Source organism: Xyrauchen texanus, chromosome 3 (genome assembly GCF_025860055.1).
Source record: "Xyrauchen texanus isolate HMW12.3.18 chromosome 3, RBS_HiC_50CHRs, whole genome shotgun sequence".
NCBI lineage: Eukaryota > Metazoa > Chordata > Actinopteri > Cypriniformes > Catostomidae > Xyrauchen > Xyrauchen texanus.
The window spans coordinates 30,426,032-30,447,756 of record NC_068278.1 but is presented as its reverse complement, the minus strand read 5'-3'; the positions used below and the strand labels follow the sequence as shown (position 1 = coordinate 30,447,756).

General features: G+C 39.4%; 1 protein-coding gene across 1 annotated transcript; it reads left to right on the top strand.

Moving 5' to 3' along the window:
* The first annotated feature begins 1,220 nt into the window (after positions 1-1,220).
* Positions 1,221-21,724, top strand: LOC127622832 (unconventional myosin-Ic). The gene is made up of 32 exons (XM_052096939.1): positions 1,221-1,613; positions 6,110-6,265; positions 7,183-7,298; positions 8,400-8,598; positions 8,678-8,758; positions 9,077-9,259; positions 9,523-9,621; positions 9,711-9,824; positions 10,207-10,278; positions 10,460-10,579; positions 10,746-10,828; positions 11,004-11,109; positions 11,601-11,681; positions 11,780-11,871; positions 13,366-13,460; positions 13,582-13,628; positions 13,721-13,801; positions 13,913-14,022; positions 14,995-15,108; positions 15,233-15,346; positions 15,645-15,721; positions 15,928-15,996; positions 16,083-16,182; positions 16,297-16,456; positions 17,243-17,326; positions 17,402-17,495; positions 17,578-17,633; positions 17,761-17,896; positions 18,890-18,960; positions 19,063-19,160; positions 19,501-19,600; positions 19,836-21,724. The coding sequence occupies exons 1-32, from the start codon at positions 1,596-1,598 to the stop codon at positions 19,854-19,856; spliced, it is 3,147 nt and encodes a 1,048-aa protein (XP_051952899.1). The 5' UTR covers positions 1,221-1,595; the 3' UTR covers positions 19,857-21,724.
* Position 21,725: the final 1 nt, after the last annotated feature.

Here is a 21,725-nt window from a genome sequence, read left to right as displayed (position 1 = left end):
CATGAACCTTAAGGGGGTTTGCATGATTTGGTTATCTTTATCGGGTATTCATCACTGGATTAATTATGCACTAGATATGTGTGGTTGTGTTTATGCGTGTTTGTTGTCTGCCTCCATGGTTACCATGTCCATCACTACTCTGTGTTTGTAATGTCTGATGCTGTAAATAATTAATTCTTCCCCTCACTTTGCAATATGCATGTACAGCACATTGGTATCCATATGTAGTTTTGTGTTTGTTTAAATATGAAAAGAATATTATGAAAGTGCATAACTCTCTGTATTCTTATTATGAGTGGCACACTGGATTGATTATCTTTGTCTCTTTCCTGCCTGCAAAAGGCTCTATAAATATGAATAATTATTGTATCATATGCCAGGCCCCCTGTACACAAGCCTGCCAAGTGTTTCCAATTGTAAAATGATTTGTGTAATGCAGCCAGACTGCAAAATCTTGCCCAAAATACAGTCAAGAGGGAAAAAAGACAGAATTTCCAGAACCTGGTCTTGCTTAGTCTAGCTTTGCTCAGATATACTGTACGAATATACTGGAGTGAATTATGACAGAATATTCTTTTTGGGAACTATCACTTTAAAGAGAGATAAAATGAGGGAAGAAAGAGAGAGTAATAGTTTGACTGTTGCTGACATGACATATGATATTTATGCATCTGAGAGTTATTCAGTGATCATTTGTTGCATATGTGCATGAGCAAGTGAGGAAAAGAGGGAGGGAGAGCAAAAGGGAGGGAAAAGAAAAAGATTTCTGAGGTTGACTCATGTGACTTTTGTTTGGGCATATTAATAGTCTTTAGTCATGTTGCTGTTTTGTATGAGCGATTAGATGTTAGCACTTTTCTGACTGTTTTTCATCTTACAATTTTTATTTGCCTACTGCTTGCACAATTTAGATTCTGCCAAAGCTAAACCTGCAAACCTTTTTCTGTTTCCTCCATTTTAGAGTTATGACTTAGCCCTGCTTTTTTTCTGTGTGCTCTGCAGAGAGAAAGAAAGAGAGATTGTGGAAACAGAAAAAGGGAGTTAAAGTCAGACAGTGATTGACTTGCAGAGTAAAAAGCAAAAACAAACAAACAAAGTGTTTGATAACAGGAAGGATAGGGGGAGGGAGAGAAGTGTTTTATTTGTGATGTTTTTAAAGAGGTCTTTTGACTGATCAGCTGTGGGTGTGGCTTTGGTTGTTGGAAATTTTCATCAAAGTTTCCCCTCAGACTTCGGGAGCAAGAAAGAAGTATAGACGGATTATGTATGTGTTATTAAGAGAGAGAGAGAGAGAGAGAGAGAGAGAGAGAGAGAGAGAGAGAAAAGAGAAAAGAGAGTTGTATTTGTGGACAAGCTTATTGTAAAAGTGAGCGTGTATGATTCTGGATGTGTGTGTTTCAGTGTATGAAAGGGTAGATGAATGAAGAGTTTGATGCACACAAAGACATGCACTCCCTGATTTGTCAGACACACCCTGAAGATTATTAGTGAAGAACACCAGGAGCAAGGGATTCCCTTAAAGTGAAAGAGAGTGAGAGAGAGAGAGAGAAAGAGAGAGAGAGAGAGAGACAAAGAGACAAAAGAAAGAGAGAAGGATGAGGTACCGCCGCAGGGTAAGACTTTTTGTTTGAATCATTTCTGTCTATGTGAGTATGAGTATGTAGATGTCTGTATGCTTGCATTCAAATAATAATGTTTTTGTTCATAATATAGAGATCTAATGTCCTTCTTAATATTTTAGGTGTGTCTCTCTCTGTGTGTGTGTGTGTGTGTGTGTGTGTGTTTGCAGGCAGGCATATTTTTCTAGTTGTGTGAGTGGGTACAGAGGTTGTTTCCACATTTTGTTCATTCTAGATAACTGATGATGATTTGTTATTTCTTTAATTTGGTCAGACAAGCCACAGTAGCCACGGCATAGCTATGGTGACACACTGCACAATATATCTTGCCTGAGGAGGCCAGTCTGCCTATCTGAGTGTCCTATCCAGAGAGCATTCAAATGGGCTGCAGAGCAGAGAAACAGCCCTTATATGGAAGAGCTGTAGACTTATAAAGTCAAAAGCCCAGAGAAATGGCTCAGTGCCAGAACTCTCTAAGGGGCTACAGTACCCACTTTAAGAATACACCAGCTTAATAATAACTGACTATTAAGTAGACTATGCAGTTATATTTTGTCATAAAGTGCAACACAAACATAACACATTATTTAAATTCTACAATGCAAGCAACTCAAAGAACCTGAGGAGGAGAAGCTGAGATATATAGAACTGGTGAAACTCGCTGTCAACAAAATAAACATAGAATCAACTGGATGTAGTATATACAATTTCAGCAGTACTATCTAACCAAGACAAACTGGGACAATAAAATCAACTCACATTGCCACTGAAGCCAAATTGCCAAACAGGTCTTACACCAGAGAATATTAAAGGGAGAAATTAGAATGCCAAATATGACAGGCATAGAAAATGTAAAAATCTTACAGTTAAAAGAGCCAAAAAATTAATAAAAATAACCCTCCACCCTCTAATGGATGACAGCCGTGCCGCCCCGGATGGATCAGAGGCAGTCCTACCCTTGGGAGCCCCTCCTCCCCTCGCAGTCGGTGGCCATTCCTCCGCTTCCAGGAGGCCGGGCTCCTCCGTCCTCCAGCGGATGGCCACGGCTGCTCCTTTGGGGTGGATGGAAGCGGCGAGAACTCCAATACGGCACAGCCCTCCTCCTTCACTGGTTTCGGCACCAGTGTAAAGGGATCAATGGAAAGGAGGAGGCGAGAACTGGCTTGAAAATATACATAATAGTTTCATATAAAACTCAACCCAAAAGACAAACACACACACAGGTGTCGGACAGCTGTCCTTAAATCTCTCTCTCTGTCGCACTGCCATCTTCAGTTGGCCTTTATCCCTCTCGAGGGCTAATCAGCCTGATTAGGGTCCGGGAGTGCAGAATTACAACCTGACCCCGACCTCCGCCCTCCCACACTAATATATTTATTGTATTTGTGTGTGTGTCTACTGTACACAAGCATAAAAAAGCCGTTTGCTTAGTAACATCTTTTTCAATATGGCATTTCACAAATGTTTTCCCCCTGTGTCTGATGGGCATGAGCGCTGTGTTTTCTGCCTGGACCAAGCAGAAGCGGCACTCGGTGTATCAGATTCACTGTGAACACATGAGACTCAGGACACTTTGCTCTCGGGTCACCCTCTTTCTGAGTGATGATGCCAGTCCCCTCTCCTCCAATATGCTCCCTCTGTGGCTCCCGATGGACTCAAAAGGAAGACATGCATGGGCGGGATGAAGAGCTTGGAGAGTTTTAGGAGGAAATTTCACCAATGCAAGCCTATCGAGCTAACCACATTAGTCTCTGATGCTGAGCTGTCACAGGGCCTCTCTCAGGCGGTTGAGAAACTAAAACTAGAGTGACCCACTGTGAGTGCACCTGAGCATTCTCGGCTTGATGATCGTTTTATCCAAGCTGGCATGACTCCACATCTTGCCAGCTGGTGCCGTTCTGCCCTGAGCTGCATGAACATCATACCAAGATGTTTGTGAGTGCTCGTCTCTAGAGCTACAGCCTTTACAAAGGCAAATACTTGTGCCCATTCAAACACTGAAGGACTACGTCTGGCTCCTGGGTAAAGCCTATGAAGTGGCAGGTCAGGCTGTCTCAGCTCTGCACATCATGGTGGTGCTGCAAGCCTACCAGGCTGACCTGCTCATGTAGATGGACGAGGAAAATGTACTGTTGGTTATGCCAGAATAGACCAACTGCCTTTGGTTTCTGCAGTGAGCTAATGAGTACTCTCATTAAACACAGTGCTGCTTCATGCATTGGCTTCAGTAAAATGTATCAGGGACCTTCAGGTGTTGTTGGGCATGGTCTAATGTATATTTCCAAATTGCTGGAAAACAGGTAATCACCCCAGTTTTAAGGATGGTGAACCAAACAATGTTTTCAACTATAGGCATATATCAATCCTATCAGTAGTTTCCAAGATAGTAGAGCAGACAGTAACAGAGCAACTTATTTTCTTGATATACAAACCAATTAATTGTTTCCCATGAAATTCGGATTTCTCAAATATCATTCAACGGAATCTGCTGTTTGTTATTTTATAACAAATCTGTAGTGCTAGTAAACAAAAACCTAAGACTTTCTCTGCCACCTGAAATAAATTATTATTATATAATTTAATCCAGTCATCAGTGAAGCTGAAGACATCTCTTAGAAAATGACTTTTTGTGTAACATCCTTGCTCAAAAGTCCAGTTTAACCAGCATGCAATTCCCATGCTGTTCTAAGCTATTTATTGCTTGTTTGGTGCTACTGTGCTATGGATTTCTGAAATATGGATTGCTTATTTGATGCTTATATATATATATAAAAGAAAAACTCTGCTCATGGGTCTTATATGCTCCCAAATTTTACAGAAGACTATGCCAAACTTTGCTGTAGTTAAGCTAATAATTCATTTAGTAAAATTCATTCAAACAAGTATTGTTAACAACAGTCAAGATCAAAAACTGAAGTAACCTCCCAAAGCCATTAAATTAAACAACACAATGACCATGATTAAGCTTCCAAGGTCATTACAGCATCATAAATACTGTATTAGGTAATCACAAATCTTGAGCAAACAGCAGTTGCTTTTGGTAATTCATTTTAGGGACAAACAAAAATCATTTTGTCTGCATCCTTGTGTGTAGACCACATAAAAACACAAAACATGCATTTACACAAAAAGGGCTGAGAGAACAATGGATTAAGAATGGGAAAAGGAAAGATCTGAAAGTGCAGGTGTCCGGGGAATGGGCTGGTGAGTCGTTAAAATCTTATTTTATGCAAGCGTTATCGCTAATTCATTGGAAAATAATCTTTAAAACAACAGTGGAGCAAAGCCAAGGAAAGTGAACATCCACTCACACATATACTGTATTACTCCCACCAGATTATTGTTCTAACTTCTAGCATTAGCTTCCACAGGTGACCTTCCTGTCTCTCTGCTTTAAAACACACACACACACACACACACACACACACACACACACACACACACACACACACACACACACACACACACACACACACACACACATGTTTTTATATTATTGTGGGTACTCTTCATAGACTTCCATGCATTGTATGGATTTTATACAGATCTAATGATAATTTCTATCCCCTAACCCTAACCCTCACAGAAACCTGCATTTTTACATTTTCAAACAAAAACATAGTTTAGTATGTTTAATAAGCCATTTCCCTCATGGGGACCGCTGGCTGGGCCCCACAAGGTATGTGATCTCAGGTTTCACTATCCTTGTGGGGACATTTGGTCCCCACAACGTAGTATAAACATGTACACACACACACACACACACATGTTGTGTTTCCATGTTTTATGGGGACTTTCCATAGACATAATGGTTTTTATACTGTACAAACTTTATATTCTATCCCCTAAACCTAACCCTACCCCTAAACCTAACCCTCACAGAAAACTTTCTGCATTTTTACATTTTCAAAAAACATAATTTAGTATGATTTATAAGCTGTTTTCCTCATGGGGACCGACAAAATGTCCCCACAAGGTCAAAAATTTCGGGTTTTACTATCCTTATGGGGACATTTGGTCCCCACAAAGTGATAAATACACGCTCACACACACACACACACACACACACACACACACACACACACACACACACACACACAAACTCTCTCTCTCTCACTGAACCCACAAAGACACACTTCCTCAAACACTTAGCATCTTGTCAGATTTTCCACTGGATTTACATGCAGAGGTCACTTGCTGACCATACCAACATTCACACTGATAAACAGATAATTGTGTTTGTGTGTGTGAAAGGAAACCTATCCCAAACTGTCCCATAGCTTCCTTTCTTAGTGAATGTGTATATGCATGCATGTTGTTTGTTTAGTCCCTGTACTATGACCCTGCTATGTAAGTTTTTGCACTAGTGTTTTCTTTGTCATGATCTATCATTTCTATTTCTTTCTTTCTTTCTTTCTTTCTTTCTTTCTTTCTTTCTTTCTTTCTTTCTCTCTCTCTCTCTCTCTCTCTCTCTCTCTCTCTCTCTGTAGGACGTTGGAGAAGGTGGTGTAAGGTTAGTCATGGAGAGCACTCTCTCTGCAAGAGATCGGGTCGGTGTACAAGACTTCTTGTTCTTGGAGAATTACAACAGCGAAGCAGCCTTCATTGAAAACCTGCGGAGACGGTACAGAGAGGGTCTCATATATGTAAGACACATACACACACATCTTTCCAGAGGGATACGTGCAGTGCCCCTATAATATAGACAATACTTTTAACTAGTTACACATAAACAATACTTTTAACCAGTCACATCGTGTCCTAACCAGATGCAACGTGGCGCACGATAAAAGGTATCTTTTCCATGTTAAACAGAGTTTTTGTCCTAACCAGCCACAACAGTGGCGAGCGTCAGATCATTCTATTCTCTTTTTGAAATAGTTTTAGGGCCTAAAATCCTTCTCAAAACAGTATATTAAAGCAGGCATCTCACTAGCCGGTTCACAACAACTTGGTTTTGGCTGAGGGTGGGTCACACACCTATTGAATGTTGTGCCTTATATCTTGCTGTCCTCAGTCAGAGGTCTTTCACACACACACACACACACACCACACACACACACACACACACACACACACACACACACAAACCAGTTCAGAATGGCAGAGCGGTGACATGGCGGCTCATTCTGACTTTCTCTTTGCTTCCCTATCACGTGGAGATCGCAAAATAACAGGAGTTCCACATGAACATAAACAGTGGTAACAGACTTCTCTATTGATCTGTTGAGGTAAGCTGGTAACTAGATCTGAAAAATTGTGAAATTAGTAACTCTGCCTTTGACATTGACCCCGCCTCAATCCCTAGTTGGCCTTCTTTGGCCAAAGGGTAATTGGCAGGCAAAAAGCCGTTGGCCGTTGGCCCTGAGGAAGCCCTGAGGAAGCACAAAGAAACCCCGTGTGAAGTCAACTGGCCCTGGCATGCATTAGCACACCCTCATTTGGCCCAACTGTGGAAATGCGGGTATTGTGCCACTATCACACAGCAGTACTTGTGTTCACTCTCTCTCTCTCTCTCTCTGTCTTTCTTTCTGTCCCTTTTCTTTCTCTCTCTCTTAATAAGACATATATTGGATCAGTGTTGGTGTCCGTGAATCCTTACAGAGAATTGCAGATTTACTCCAAACAGAACATGGAGCGCCACAGAGGAGTCAATTTCTATGAGATCTCGCCTCATATGTGAGTATTAAGTGTGTGTTTGTGTGTCGGGCCGTGAGAAACCCTGTAAACCTTCCGCCAATTCTCTTGGTATGACTCACTTTCCTGGAGATTCCGGAGTTGGAACATGCACACAATTTTCCACTTAACAGATATTCATTCACACTTACACATTCATTTAAAATGTGAAATCCTTCCTCACACCCAGGCTATTATAAGCTGTTTGATAAATTTAGAGTTTGCTAATTACTGGAATCACATTCATGGCTAACAGTTTGATATCACTATTTGAGGTGTCCTCATGAAGTGATTTAAGAATTTTATTTAAACCTATACAGATATTACATCTCTTCACAAGGTTTTTGTGTAGAGATTGTAATATCTGTAGAGGTTTAAATAAAGAGTAGTTCATGATGGCATTGAAACCTTTAAGGATGCATTCACTAAGAATCGTGTCCACTAATAGCGGCATTTATGTGCATGCGATGTTGGTGCAATTCCTGATCATGCAGGTTGTTAAGTGCTTGATTTTGGAGGATGTAGCAGACTGTGATTTTATTTTACTGGGACTATACAGCATCACTCCACCACTGCGATCCAGACACCTGAACCAGCTTTTTAAAATGCCGAAAATGCCCTCGACTACACTATGTCTGAAAATATGCCTGTTTATAATGCTGTTTTTTATCATTTGATTATCATTTGATTAATTGCTCCTTTAAATTGAACACAGATCTTTTTCTAATACAATTGTTTACCACCTGCTTTCCATGGCCTGTAATTGAGCGATGTTAATTACACCAGGCAAATAGTGCTGACCTTTGTGAATAAGGCACTATCTCTTTACTTTGAATGTTGGTGTGATTGCACTGAAAAGAATGTCAAGGATTTGTATTTAAATAAATAAAAATGGAAAGCGATTGGTTAGTGAATAAGACACAGGCATTTGCACTGAAACACCACACCCAAAAGTGGTGTGAAAAAGTGGTGAATTTGTCCCTTAGTGTTTACAATTTTTAACTGTTAAGTGTTCTGCCATTGTAACAGTGCTACTCTAGTTTTATTGTGTCATCTGTTATTGTGCTGTCTACACTATTTGTTTTTGTGTCTGTGTGAATTCAGTTTTGCCTTGGCGGATAATTCATACCGTGCACTGCGGACTGAGAGAAGAGATCAGTGTATTCTGATTTCAGGAGAGAGTGGTGCTGGAAAAACTGAGGCCTCCAAAAAAATTCTGCAGTACTTCACACACATCTGTCCCACCCGCAACAACTCAAACACTATTAGAGAGAGACTTTTGCAGTCCAACCCAGTACTGGAGGTATGCACACATGAGCACCCTCTCAAAAAACACAGCAAGGGTGCTAAGCATTCTAATCACTATTACTCTGTCATACCAGGCGTTTGGGAATGCCAAAACTCTCCGGAATGACAACTCGAGTCGTTTTGGGAAATACATGGACATTCAGTTTGACTATAAGGTAAATGAAACTCACTTCTGTGAGGACTGCACCCCTTTGCTGAAATTCAGATCTGACATTTAGATTTTTTACACTAATTGAAAACCACGTCAACAGTTTGGCTACGTTTACATAGTCTCTGTGGGACTGACAACTGTATTACATAATGTGTTTCATAACTGAACTGTATATAAACATAACTGTATTAATTACTACAAACAGGACAACCATATTCTGCTGCTGTGTGAATGTAACCCATGGCACTAACTGTTGACAGGTCCCTCAGATCTTGATGTTCATGCTCGTAGCTCTCTAAATAAAATGATCTTTCTTTTTCAGGGTGCTCCAATTGGAGGTCACATTCTTAGCTACCTGCTAGAGAAATCCCGAGTGGCCCATCAGAACCATGGCGAGAGAAACTTCCACATCTTCTATCAGCTACTGGAGGGTGGAGAGGATCCTCTTTTGAAGAGACTTGGTTTGGAGAAAACCAACCCACAACACTATCATTACCTAGTAAAGGTATGTGTTTATGTGAAATGTTTGTCCATGAAAAAGAGTAGATTTATCTATCATTACCAGGGCCATGGCTTGTTGGTATGCTCCATCCTATTCAGTGCTCATGCAAGGAATGCGAGTTCAAATCCAGCCCACGTCATTTCCCATTCCCCCTTCTTCTCCATCACCATTTACCATCATCCCATTTCCCAGTGTGTTTGCAGTTTGTGAAGACACTGTATGTTGGTGTGTGTGTCTTTGTAACATATATTCTCTCTCTCTTTCAGGGTAACTGTCCACGGGTGAGCACTATCAATGACAAGAATGGTTGGAAAGTTGTTAGAAATGCTCTTACCATCATTGGCTTTCATGAGGATGAGATACAGGTGATGCACGTACAAGCACACCTTGGACATTCATGGCTATAGATCTTATATAAAACAGTACACACTCACAAAATTCCTTTCCTCTGTAGGAACTGATGGAGATTGTGGCCAGTGTTCTACATCTGGGTAACACACAATTTGGTGAGGATGAGATGGGAGAGACACATGTCACCACTGAGCCTCAGCTTAAATACCTGTCCCAGGTGTGTAAAGCACTCATGCTTAACTCTTAATATTTAGTTTATGTTGCGCTAACAGCGAGTATATTAAAACTACTGAGTATATTACTAATGTCCTGTCTCAAGTCAATATCTGTCTGAGCTTTATACTGTTTGGTATGGGAGATACCAGGGTCAATAGTTACGTGTCTGGTTTGTTCTGAACTATTCTTGTGTGAGTAACAAGCTGTTCTGATACTGTTCTCTGATTTAGTAGTATGCATACTTTTCATAGCTTTGTTAAAAATGATCTCAGGTGGGTAACACGGTATTGTGTTTGTCCTCCGTCTCAGGTACCTATGTTAGGTTAGGCTATTCAGTTCAGATTTGTTGTATGCTTGTTGCCCCATGTGTGTTTTATCAACAGCTGCTGGGTGTGGATGGGTCAATTCTGAAAGAAGCTCTTACACACAAGAAAATTGTTGCCAAAGGGGAGGAGGTAAAATCACAATATCGTTTTCAATTTCAACTTCAACATACTTTATGTTTGGTAATCTCATGGCTTAATCATTCTGCATGAATTCAGACCATTAGCAGATATATGGATGGTTCACAATTGACAGAAAAGAAACATTTGTGCTGTTCATTCTTTCTGTATACAGTATGTGTGTTTATTTCAGATGATCAGTCCCTTAAGTTTTGAACAGGCTCTCTCTGCCCGAGACTCATTGGCAAAAGCCATATATGGTCGTGCCTTTACCTGGCTTGTCCAGAAGTTAAACCAATCATTGGCCTTTAAGGTTTGTTCCTGCTTTCCTTTGATGAGAATCATGCCATTGCTTTACTTAAATTGACATGTATATCATCATCTATGAACAAGATCTTGTGTTTTTTTTTTCTGATTTGGCTGTGCCCTCTAGTGGAATGATTGTAGAAGTTGTTGTTATTGTTGTGTGTTTTTAACAGGATGAGGTCTACTACTCCAGCAAATGTTCTTCTGTTATTGGTTTGTTGGACATATATGGATTTGAGGTCTTTCAACACAACAGGTGTGTCTGGCACACTCTCTCTTTGATGAAAATATATTCTGTTTTCATGGGTTTTAATTAGTTATATAGACCACATTAATGTAAAATATAAAATATAAAAAGAAAATTACATTAAGACATGGAAGAAAGGAAAAGGTACTGAGGACATTCATCTCTTTCTCTTTTGTGTCTGTAGTTTTGAGCAGTTTTGTATTAATTACTGCAATGAGAAACTGCAGCAACTGTTTATTGAGCTCACACTGAAAAGTGAACAGGAGGAGTACGAGGCTGAAGGCATTGTGGTGAGTTTGTGGCAGGAAAATAATGCAAAATGTGTATATGTTGAATATATGTGAGAGAGTTTTTGTAAAGCTACCTCTACATTGTGATCACATTGCTAACAACATTATGGAGTTCAAATAAAAGTTTGGATAGCTACAACCCAAAATATATAAGCAGCTGCTTACTGTACCTCACCTGTGACACTTCTGGAATCCCTCCGCCACCCCAACTCCACCTTTATTTACAATATTTCTTACATTTCTTATAATAATTTATAATAGTGGCATAGTAGTGGCGAGGGCTCTGGGCAACTGGAGGAGGAGCTGCAAACTCAGGCACCATTGAAGAATTGAAAAATTACAATAAAGATTCAAACATATCTTATATTTGTGTAAACCTGCAATTAAATACAAAAAAATAATATATCAATGATATCAATTAAACATTTACGTCATATTTAAACAAAAAAACTGTTACATTTGTATAAAAGTAGTATTTGTTTTCTGTCCAGTGGGAGAAAGTGGAATATTTCAACAACAAAATCATCTGTGACCTGGTGGAGGAGAAACATAAAGGCATTATTGCCATTTTGGTCTGTGTGCTTTCATTATGAATATTCAGTTTTCTGTTCATCAAAGTTTAACTCAAACTAAACTGAAGTAAATTAAGTAAATAATTTATTTTAATAAGGATGAGGAGTGCTTAAGACCAGGAGATGCCAGTGACATCACCTTTCTGGAGAAGCTGGAGGACACACTGGGGGCCCATGCCCATTTTGTCACGTAGGCGCTTACACACACACACACACACACACACACACACACACACACACACACACACACACACACACACAGGCACATTCTATCCCCTAACCCTCACAAAACAATTTCTGCATTTTTACATTTTCAAAAAAACATAGTTTAGTATGTTTTTTTAAGTGATTTGACTTATGGGGACATTAGAAATGTGCCATTCAAAATGTGCCGTTTTGTGAAAAGCAATTATTAATATGCAAAATAGACTGATATTTATTTGCTTTAAGGGTCTTTCACATGAGTCGCGTCAGCGCTGTAGAATACATTGAAATCTATTAAGCGATGCCACTTTATTCCAAAGTGTTTTTCACACAAATGTTTTTGCTTCACAAATAATGTCTTTGAGATACTAAGCAACAAGAAATATTTAAAAACTGTCCAAATTTGTGAAGAGATTTTGAATGTCTCATAATTTCTTAGATATTACTTTATCATTATCGACCCCAGTTATTTAACTAATTTAAATTCACCAAGAAAACACTTAGACCTAAACATAAACGAGTCATTTTATTACTTTCTGCAATCAATGCAACTGCAAGCTTTTTTCTCTCTCTTCGAAATACATGTTTTCAATGTTTATTGTGCACAACTCCCGCAAGTGATTTGTGAAACAGTTGTCGCACTTTGCTTGTAAGCATCGAGGATTAAAGTCTGATTGGGTAATTTTTTTTGTTTTTTGCTATGTGTTTGAAGATTGATTAGGAGTGGAAAGTGATTGAAAATACATAAACAAAAAGGTCAATGAGAATGACCTTTGACACTTGTTTATTAGCCATGTTACACCAGCAAAGAAGGCTTTGCTGGCCCTGAGAAATCGCCACTAGTAAAAAGTATGCCATAGCACCTAAACCTACACCTACCCCTAATCCTAACCATCACAGAAACCTTTTGGCATTTTTTTATATATTAACATTGTTTAGTAAATTTAAGCCATTTGAATTACAGGGACACTAGGGGTGTCCTCATAAACCACATATATACATTTACATTTATGCATTTGGCAGACGCTTTTATCCAAACCGACTTACAGTGCACTTATTACAGGGACAATCCCCCCGGAGCAACCTGGAGTTAAGTGCCTTGCTCAAGGACACAATGGTGGTGGCTGTGGGGATTGAACCAGCGACCTTCTGATTAACAGTTTACCAGTTATGTGCATTAGATCACTACACCACCACCACTCCATATATAGCATAATACCCTCATAATTACTGGTGCATAACCTAAAAAAGTCCTCATAAACCACAAAAACCAACATACACACACACACACACACACACACACACACACACAAAACCACAAAAAACAACAAACACACACGGACTAGATGTGAAAAAGCATCGATTTGAGTATTGAGAAGCTCCCACAGAAATCTGTGTTTCCTTTGCTGGGGCAGCAAGGCTCTGAATAAAATGTAATCAGGATGTTTTTGGTATCTGATTGGTCAATTTCATGCTCCAGTCATAAAATGGCCAATGGGAAGATTCGCAAGGCAATTGGGCGTGAGGAATTTAGGCTGGTTCACTATGCTGGAGAGGTCAACTACAATACCAGTGGTGAGGAGAGATCATCCATTCATCCATTTATCCAGTCATCATTCCATCTTTTTATCCATCCATGCTTCATTCTTGTGCTAATTGCTGCAGTTATAACAGATTTTTATGTAACTTTTTTCAGGGTTTCTCGACAAAAATAGTGACCTGCTGTACAGACACCTGAAGGAGGTACAGTGCTTTTACAAAAAATGGTGGTGTGTTGGTGTGATATGACTTTCTAAAATGTATGTTTGACAGTAAACCTGCGTGTCTGATTGCAGGTTATGTGTCGGTCAGGAAATCACATCATGAGTCAGTGTTTCCATGTGGATGAGTTGATAGATCAGAGAAGACCAGAGACGGTTAGATACACACACATGCATACACACAGAAACACATGTAAAATTATTAACTCACTGGTTCTTAACACACACTTATTAGCACTCACTTATTAAGCATGTTTTTCTGCTCAGGCTGCCACACAGTTTAAGCTCAGTTTGGCTAAACTGATGGAGATACTGATGTCTAAGGAACCAGCGTATGTCCGCTGTATAAAGCCCAATGATGCCAAACAGCCAGGTAGGTGCATATATATGTTGCATTGACAGACTTATAAATCTTATAAATATTTGGATTATTTTAATATTACTGGAATTGACAGATAATTGTGCTCTCTTTGCTGATTAGCAGATGTGTTACATTTTAAATGTATGCATTTGGCAGCTACAAAAGTTACAGTGCATTCAAGGTATAGGTATATCATTCTAAACAATGCTGTCCTGGCCATATAAAAGTGAAACGCACAAACCGTACAGAGGCAATGCATGCCTCCTTTCAGCTTCTGAGAAAAGGGAGGGGGATGGAAAGCACAAAACTCTAATGCAGTAGAGTTGTAAGGCAAGTCATAGACCTTAGGAACAAAAGCAGGGTTAGGCAACAGTGTAAACCTAATCCTAAAGAGCTACAAACACTCACACCCTTCATAAATCAGCCACCGAGCACTGAAAAGGAGTAACTTCCTTTTGTGCACACCAGTTCTCAAATGCATGCTACTTACTATCATATAAGGAGCAAGTAGATGGTGTCCTTTTGCTCTGAATGGTAGCAGTCACCTCCATCATGGGTCAAACCTAAAGAGCTACTCGTTCTGTGTGAGGATGAAATATTTGCCCATTTGCTTATTACGGGAGATCCCTGCTTAATGAAGGCGCCAGGGATCCCCTTGAAGGAGTTGAACAATGTCCGCTTACCAAAATCTCCCCATTATATGGGGGGCTATGAATAGGAGAGCTAGCCCGTACTCCCTCACTCTGGCCAGAGTTAGAGATATTAGGCTTAGTGGTGATTTTCCTGTCAAATACCAAATCCAATAAATATTCTCCTCCTCCTCTTTTCTCTCCTGTCCTGTCTCCTTCTCCTTTTTCATATTAAATAAAGAAAAAACTTTGTGGGGAAAAAAGGGAACAATTGTCACTTTTGCATGTGTTTTTAGTAAAATTTGCTTGTGCATTCTGTTTTATACCCTTCATTTGTTCCTCTCTGTCTCTCCAGGTAGGTTTGATGATGTTTTGGTCAGGCATCAGGTGAAGTATTTGGGTTTGATGGAGAATCTGAGAGTGAGGAGAGCTGGATTTGCATACAGGAGAAACTATGAGGCGTTCTTAGAGAGGTTAGTATCTCACACAGAGCTTCTCATGCTGACAGTCTTTTCAATAACAGTTGGACATGTTCTGTAACTGTCCTTTGCAATGTACTCTTTAAGTTAGTTTTGGCATGTACTTATACTTGTACAGGTATAAGTCTCTGTGTCCAGACACTTGGCCAAACTGGCATGGTGAACTGTCAGAGGGAGTCGCCATTCTTGTCAAACACCTCAACTACAAACCTGAGGAATTCAAATTGGGCAGGTGAGAGGGCAAAGAAAATTCAAAACATATGGATAGATGGATGGAAGGGAGTAGAGTATGTGAAGGTAAAATAGAGAGGGATACGTCATGATACTTGGGAGAGGCTTTTATTTTAAATGTAATGTACAAAATAAGAAAGATGATTCGTGTTGCATTCACCCTGGACCTCAACAACACTTGCATGATAAGGGGAGAGAACTGAGGAGAGCCAGAGGTCAACAGACACTATTAACTTCAGATGGACCGATGCTGATGGTTCTATTTTTTGTAATTTATCTTAATTTGTCTTTCTGCTCAGGTCCAAAATCTTTATCCGCTTCCCACAGACTCTATTTGTTACTGAGGATGCACTTGAAGCCCAGAAACAAACAGTCGGTAAGTATGATGGTGAAGAGTAGGAAGATAAACACTGCTCCTTCACTACAACCAATTGTTGGCAATACGTAAACAAGTTTTTTGGCAATTTACTTGTTTTTTAAACTTCATTGTCTCACATTTGGACCTTTTACATGTGGTCTAAGTGTTAATATTTGCCTTTATGAAAGATATTGTTAAATCTTTGGGAATGGGTTGTTTTTTAGCCGTAACTCTTCAAACTTCTTGGCGGGGCTACAGGGAGCGAGCCAAGTACCACCTCATTCGACAAGCAGGTAACCTTACAATAAGACAGAATGCAGAGACAGAAATAAAAAGGTAATAGACAATCATAAGTCCTTATGCTTTGCGTGTGTTGCAGCCTATGTTTTTGTCTTATTTAACTTGCAGTCATGGTGGAGAGGAGTCAAAGGACGCAGGAAAGCCCAGCGTCGTAGACAAGCGGCCGACACTATTCGCAAGTACGAGTGTGTTTGAGAATGTAGAGTAGGTGAATGAGTTGCATGATGTAATTGATTTGGTGCACTCTTTAATCCATCATAATATTTTAGTTTTTTTATTTCTCCCTTTCAAAGGTTCATCAAAGGCTTCATCCTGCGCAATGAGCCTCGTTGCCCTGACAACGAGTACTTCCTGGACCACGTGCGCTTCTCTTACTTGATGAAAGTGAAACGGAATCTGCCAAAGAGTGTGCTTGACAAGAGCTGGCCAAGACCACCGCCTTCACTCACTGAGGTGTACAGACCTTTTCCTTAAAGTGTCATGTGGAACATTTAGTGTAGCATCCACTCTCACTTACTTGTGGATGAAGATAGATGACACAATAGAGCCCTCAGTACTGATGCAACATGCTAATGGACTTAAAAATTCTGTAACAGGTTCTTTGCAGACACATGATTACTTGTGTCAACTTCTGAATTCAATGGGACCTTATGCAATGATTAATTGTTGGTTCAGTCAGTCAGTTGCTTAATTTATATCTTGGTAGGTGATGCTGTCTTGAGAAAGGATGCTTTTAAATATTTTTGGAATGTGCTAGGATAGTGAATACTGAGTTGGGTGTGGGGGGGGGGGGTGGGGGGGTGGTTGACAAGAGCATGCAGTTCATGTCTTTTATTCCATTTTAGTAAATGTTTTACTTTTTGGACTTGATATCAAAATGGAGAGATGATGGGCATAAGGGATGGGGGGGGTTACTGGATCAAGAACACAGTGTGAAACGTGATAAACGCTAGGCCACATCTTTAACAGCATGCAGATACATTTCTGATTTAACTGCTGCACAGTTACATGCCCTGTAATTGTTGATCTGCTTAGGGTGAGGTGTATTTGTAATCTGAGGTGTGCAATGTAGTAAGCACATTCAAGTTTAATTTTAAGATTTTAGGATATTCTAATGTGTTCAAAAGTTGATTTCTACATAATCTTTTTAACCACCAAGCTCCAGTTGTTCAGACTGAATGGGGATTTGACAAATTGATGTTTTGAGAACCACACATGACTCTCTGTTTCCCCCTGCAGGCGTCTGAGCACCTTCACAGAATCTGCATGCGCAACCTAGTCAAGGACTACTGCAGGAAAATCCAGCCAGAGTGGAAGAATCAGGTACCACATTGATATAAAAAGAACAAACATACACATATAGAGATAAATACTTATCTGTCATCTCTCTGTCTGCAGTTGGAACAGAAGGTTGTATCCAGTGCGATCTTTAGGGGTCAGAAAGACTGCTACCCTCAAAGTGTTCCCAAACTTTTCGTAGCCACTAGGCTAGGTAATATTTACACACAAATAAAAAGTTCTTTACATTGAAATGCACAAATACAGAGACTCAGTGACAACCTTTACTACTGCAGAGACTGAAGAGATAAACCTCAAAGTACTGCAAACTCTTGGGAATGACAAGGTGAAGGTAAATGTCTGTTTAAGCTTAAGCTTGGAAACATTTCTTTTTCTGTATGTATTTCATCTAATTATATTTGATATGTATTTAATTGTATTGATTGCTTTGATTCAGATTCCCTTTCTCTTTTTGTCAGTATGGTGTAGTAGTCACTAAGTATGATCGTCATGGTTTCCGGGCACGTGTGCGTCAGCTGCTGTTGACCACCTCATCTGCTGTGCTGGTCCAGGAAGCAAAAATCAAACAACGCATCGACTACAGCGCATTGCTTGGTAATGTTACTGTAATTCAGTGGCGTGCAGTGTACCCATTACCCTTTTAACCCCATCACCCCCTCCGGACACACACATGATAGTAAAATGACCTCACAGTCCTTTTAGGCCTATTGTCAGTCTCAGTTATTCTGTTGTGTTTGTTGCATAACTTTTTATTTGGAAACTACACTTACGGCGATCGTAAGAACTGAGCCTCGTTGACTGGCCAATATTACGATTACACATAGTGCAGGAAAGCTGTCAACTGGTCCATAGTTTGAAGGAAATAATGGATTTTAAAACGTGGCTGCTGGAAGGAAAACTTTCCTCATTTAAGTTCAGTGCATAAGCCCTTCTCCTTGGAGCTAGTGCAGACTGTTGACGGCCAACCCACAAGGTGAAAATAACACATTTGATTGGTAAGATTTTATGTCACTGTGCTAATACAAATTAATTACAGAACCCTTCAAAATCTCCTGTGAAGGGGGATGCAGTAACGTAGAGCTACAGTGTGATAATAAGTAGTTTTGGTTGGCTGTCATGCACCGCTTACTCCGTCAAACAGGAGAAACAATGTGAAGATATTTGTGGTAGTTTACAGTTATTTTAAGTTGTTTTGAAAGTTGTATATTATTGTATTTTAATGCATTTACTTCATAAATGCATATACATTTTTTAATAAATGGGGGAAATAATTTTTCATAAGTTAAATACATTTTCCATCTCCGTTTATGTCATACCTTCTCTGAAGGGTTTGAAGGGTCTGACTGCATGCCACTGCTGTAATACAGCTCTACCCATTGTTGAAAAGTATACCTACACCAAACTACAACAAAGCTTATAAATATTAAATACACCTGTGCTACACCACGTCTAATTGTTCGGTAATCATATTTCCTCATTCTCATCAGTATCAGACTACCAGTGCACTATTAACATCCTATTGGGAAATACTCTACAATACGTTCAAATTTTGAGGGAGTTTAATTCTTATTTTCTTTCTTTTTGTAGGTATCTCTGTTAGTTCCCTCAGCGACGGGTTCTTTGTTTTGCATATTCCCACAGCTGACAGTAAACAGAAGGTGAGAGAGAGAAGTATTTTCCTGTCTGAGGCCTGTCTTGTGATTGTCTGTGTTGTGAAGTCTCTGTTGTTTAACTTTGATCTTTGGCCTTCTGACCTCCAGGGTGACCTGGTGCTGCAATGTGATCATGTGATTGAGACCGTCACCAAGCTGGCTATCATGATGGACAAGATACACATAGTCAACATCAGTCAGGACAGGTGTGTGTTTGTGCAGTCTATGCAGTGGCAGATTCTGGCATAGACAACAAATGCATTCACCAATGGTGGCCATGTATAGGATACGGGTGTTGTTTCCACACACAGCTTTCAGACTTGCACTCAACTTTTCTATCACTCATCCAGGCTATCCATTGCAGTGAAATTATGATTTTATTATTTGTTGTTTAATATATGGGTGCTATTACTGTGACTGACTCTTACTGTATTTTTCAATTTATATATTTTTTTTTTCAGATATATGAACAGTATTGTACTGCAACCAAATGTTGCTTATTTAAGTTTTATACATTTCAAACTCTGTACACTTAATGCTTTCCAGTATCAGGTTTGCCATCGCGAGGGGAAAGGAGGGAGTGATAGATTTCACCAGTGGTTCAGATCTGCGAGTGATCAAGACCAAGAATGGACACCTGTCTGTGGTGAGACCTGCACACACACTTACATTGTTGAGAAAATAATGAAAAAGCCTGAAGAAATTGATAGGTTTTGGTTAGGAAAGTAAAGAGTGAGGGAGCAGAGAAAAAAGAAAAAGGGTGATTTCAGGAAGAAGAAGAGGGTTCAGTGAGGAGAACATTCATAATTTGACTAGTTTAACTGGTTGACTAGTTTAACGGGATGCATATAAACATTAAAACTGTGGTCCCTCTTTTCCAGACTAGCCCACGAATCTCATGATCAGCCAATGAAAGCTCACCTGCAGGAGGGGTCTGTAGCAGTGGACTAATCATTTCATATGAGTGCTTTAGCCAATCACTACACAGAGCCACGCACTACACAGCCAGATTACACTTTTTATGCATAGGTTAAATCCAAAGCCACATATCAGTAAGTACATACACTGCCTGACCATAAAAATTGCATACTTTTATATTTCGTTGGACCGCCTTTAGCGTGCATTCGTCGTGGCATTGTTTCAATGACCTTATTCAACATCACAACATTTATTTCCATCCAGAGTTGCATTTATTTTTGGCAGTGATCTTGTATTGATGACGGGACAGTCAAACCACTCTTTAAAGTCTTCTCCAGCACATCTCAAAGACTTTCAATGGAGTTAAGGTCAGGACTCTGTGGTGGCCAATTCATGTGTGAAAATGATTCCTTGTGCTCCCTGAACCACTCTTTCACAATTTGAGCCCGATGAATCTTGGCATTGTCATCCTGAAATATGCTTGTGCCATAAGGAAAGAAAAAAAATCCATTGTTGGGATAACCTGGTCATTTAGTACATTCAGGTAGTCAGCTGACTTCTTTTTATTGCCGCATAATGATACTGAGGCTAGACCTGACTAGTTAAAGCAACCCCAGATCATAACATTGCCTCCGGAGGCTTGTACAGTGGGCATTATGCATTATGACAGGTGCATCGCTTTATGCTCTTCCCTTCTTACCCTTACCCTTCCCTTCTCTCCCTTCTTGCCCAACGCTTTGGAACAGGGTAAATCTGGACACATCAGACCTTTTTCCATTGCTCCACAGTCCAGTCTTTATGCTCTCTAGCTAATTGAAGTCGTGTTTTCCAATTAGCCTCACTAACAAGTGGCTTTTTTGTGGCTACACAGCTGTTTTAGTCACAATCCTGTAAGTATTGTCACATTGTGCATATGGAAATGCACTTACTTTAACTATTAAACATAGCTTTGAGTTTTACTGATGATTTTTTACAATGTGACTTCAAGCGTTTTAATGATCTCCGATCACAATCATTCAAGATTTTTTTCTGACCACATTTCTTCTGCGAATCTGACGGTTCACCACTATCTCTCCAGGTTTCAATAATGCATCAGTTAGGGTTAAAATAACTGCAATAATGATCCAATCAAACGCTCTTAAGTATCTTATTTTTTAAATCCAAACGATGACTTTTTTTTGGCCAGGCAGTGTATTAAAATGCATTTAAAATCACTAAATTTTAATACTTAACTTGCAATAAGATTTTGGTAACATTTTAATGACTTTGTGAGCAATTTAATATTTTCTCTCAGCTGGTCAATCAAATTAATTTGTTTTACTTTAATTATGTCATAAATCTTTTAATTCAAATATACTAAAAAATGTTTATTAATGATCTAATTAGTTAGATCTTAATCTTGCAAGATTTAAAATAACAATAGCTGGCACAGTGCTCTACATTCTACTGTATTAAAAAAGATTTTAATGCTCAAAGTTCCAAAGTATTTGTGAGTAATTTGAAAAAAGGCTTTTGATTTTCAATATTGAATGCAATGGCCAATAAGCAATATGAAGACCTGTTATGCAGAGAGGCTAGTGGTTTGTGTCATGTTCACTGTTGTCTTTTGTTTTTGTGCTTTTATGTTGAAGTTTAGTTTAGTTCCTGTTTCCTGTTTGGTTTTTGTAGTCCTTTGTAGTTTCATTTTATGATTGGTTTTCCCCTGATTAGTTCTCCTTCCCTGATTGTTTCCCCAGGTGTTCCTCATTCCCTTGTTTGTTCCTTTTGTGTATATAAGCCCTTTTAGTTTCCTTGTTTCCTTGTTACAAACAATCAGAGAACGAGAACCAATCATAAAATGAAACTACAAAGGA

Excerpts from the sequence above, each read along its gene's own strand:
- LOC127622832 (XM_052096939.1), top strand. Across the intron at positions 10,279-10,459 it reads TTGTTGCCAAAGGGGAGGAG|ATGATCAGTCCCTTAAGTTT; the intron begins GTAAAATCACAA and ends TGTTTATTTCAG. Across the intron at positions 10,829-11,003 it reads GAGGTCTTTCAACACAACAG|TTTTGAGCAGTTTTGTATTA; the intron begins GTGTGTCTGGCA and ends TTGTGTCTGTAG.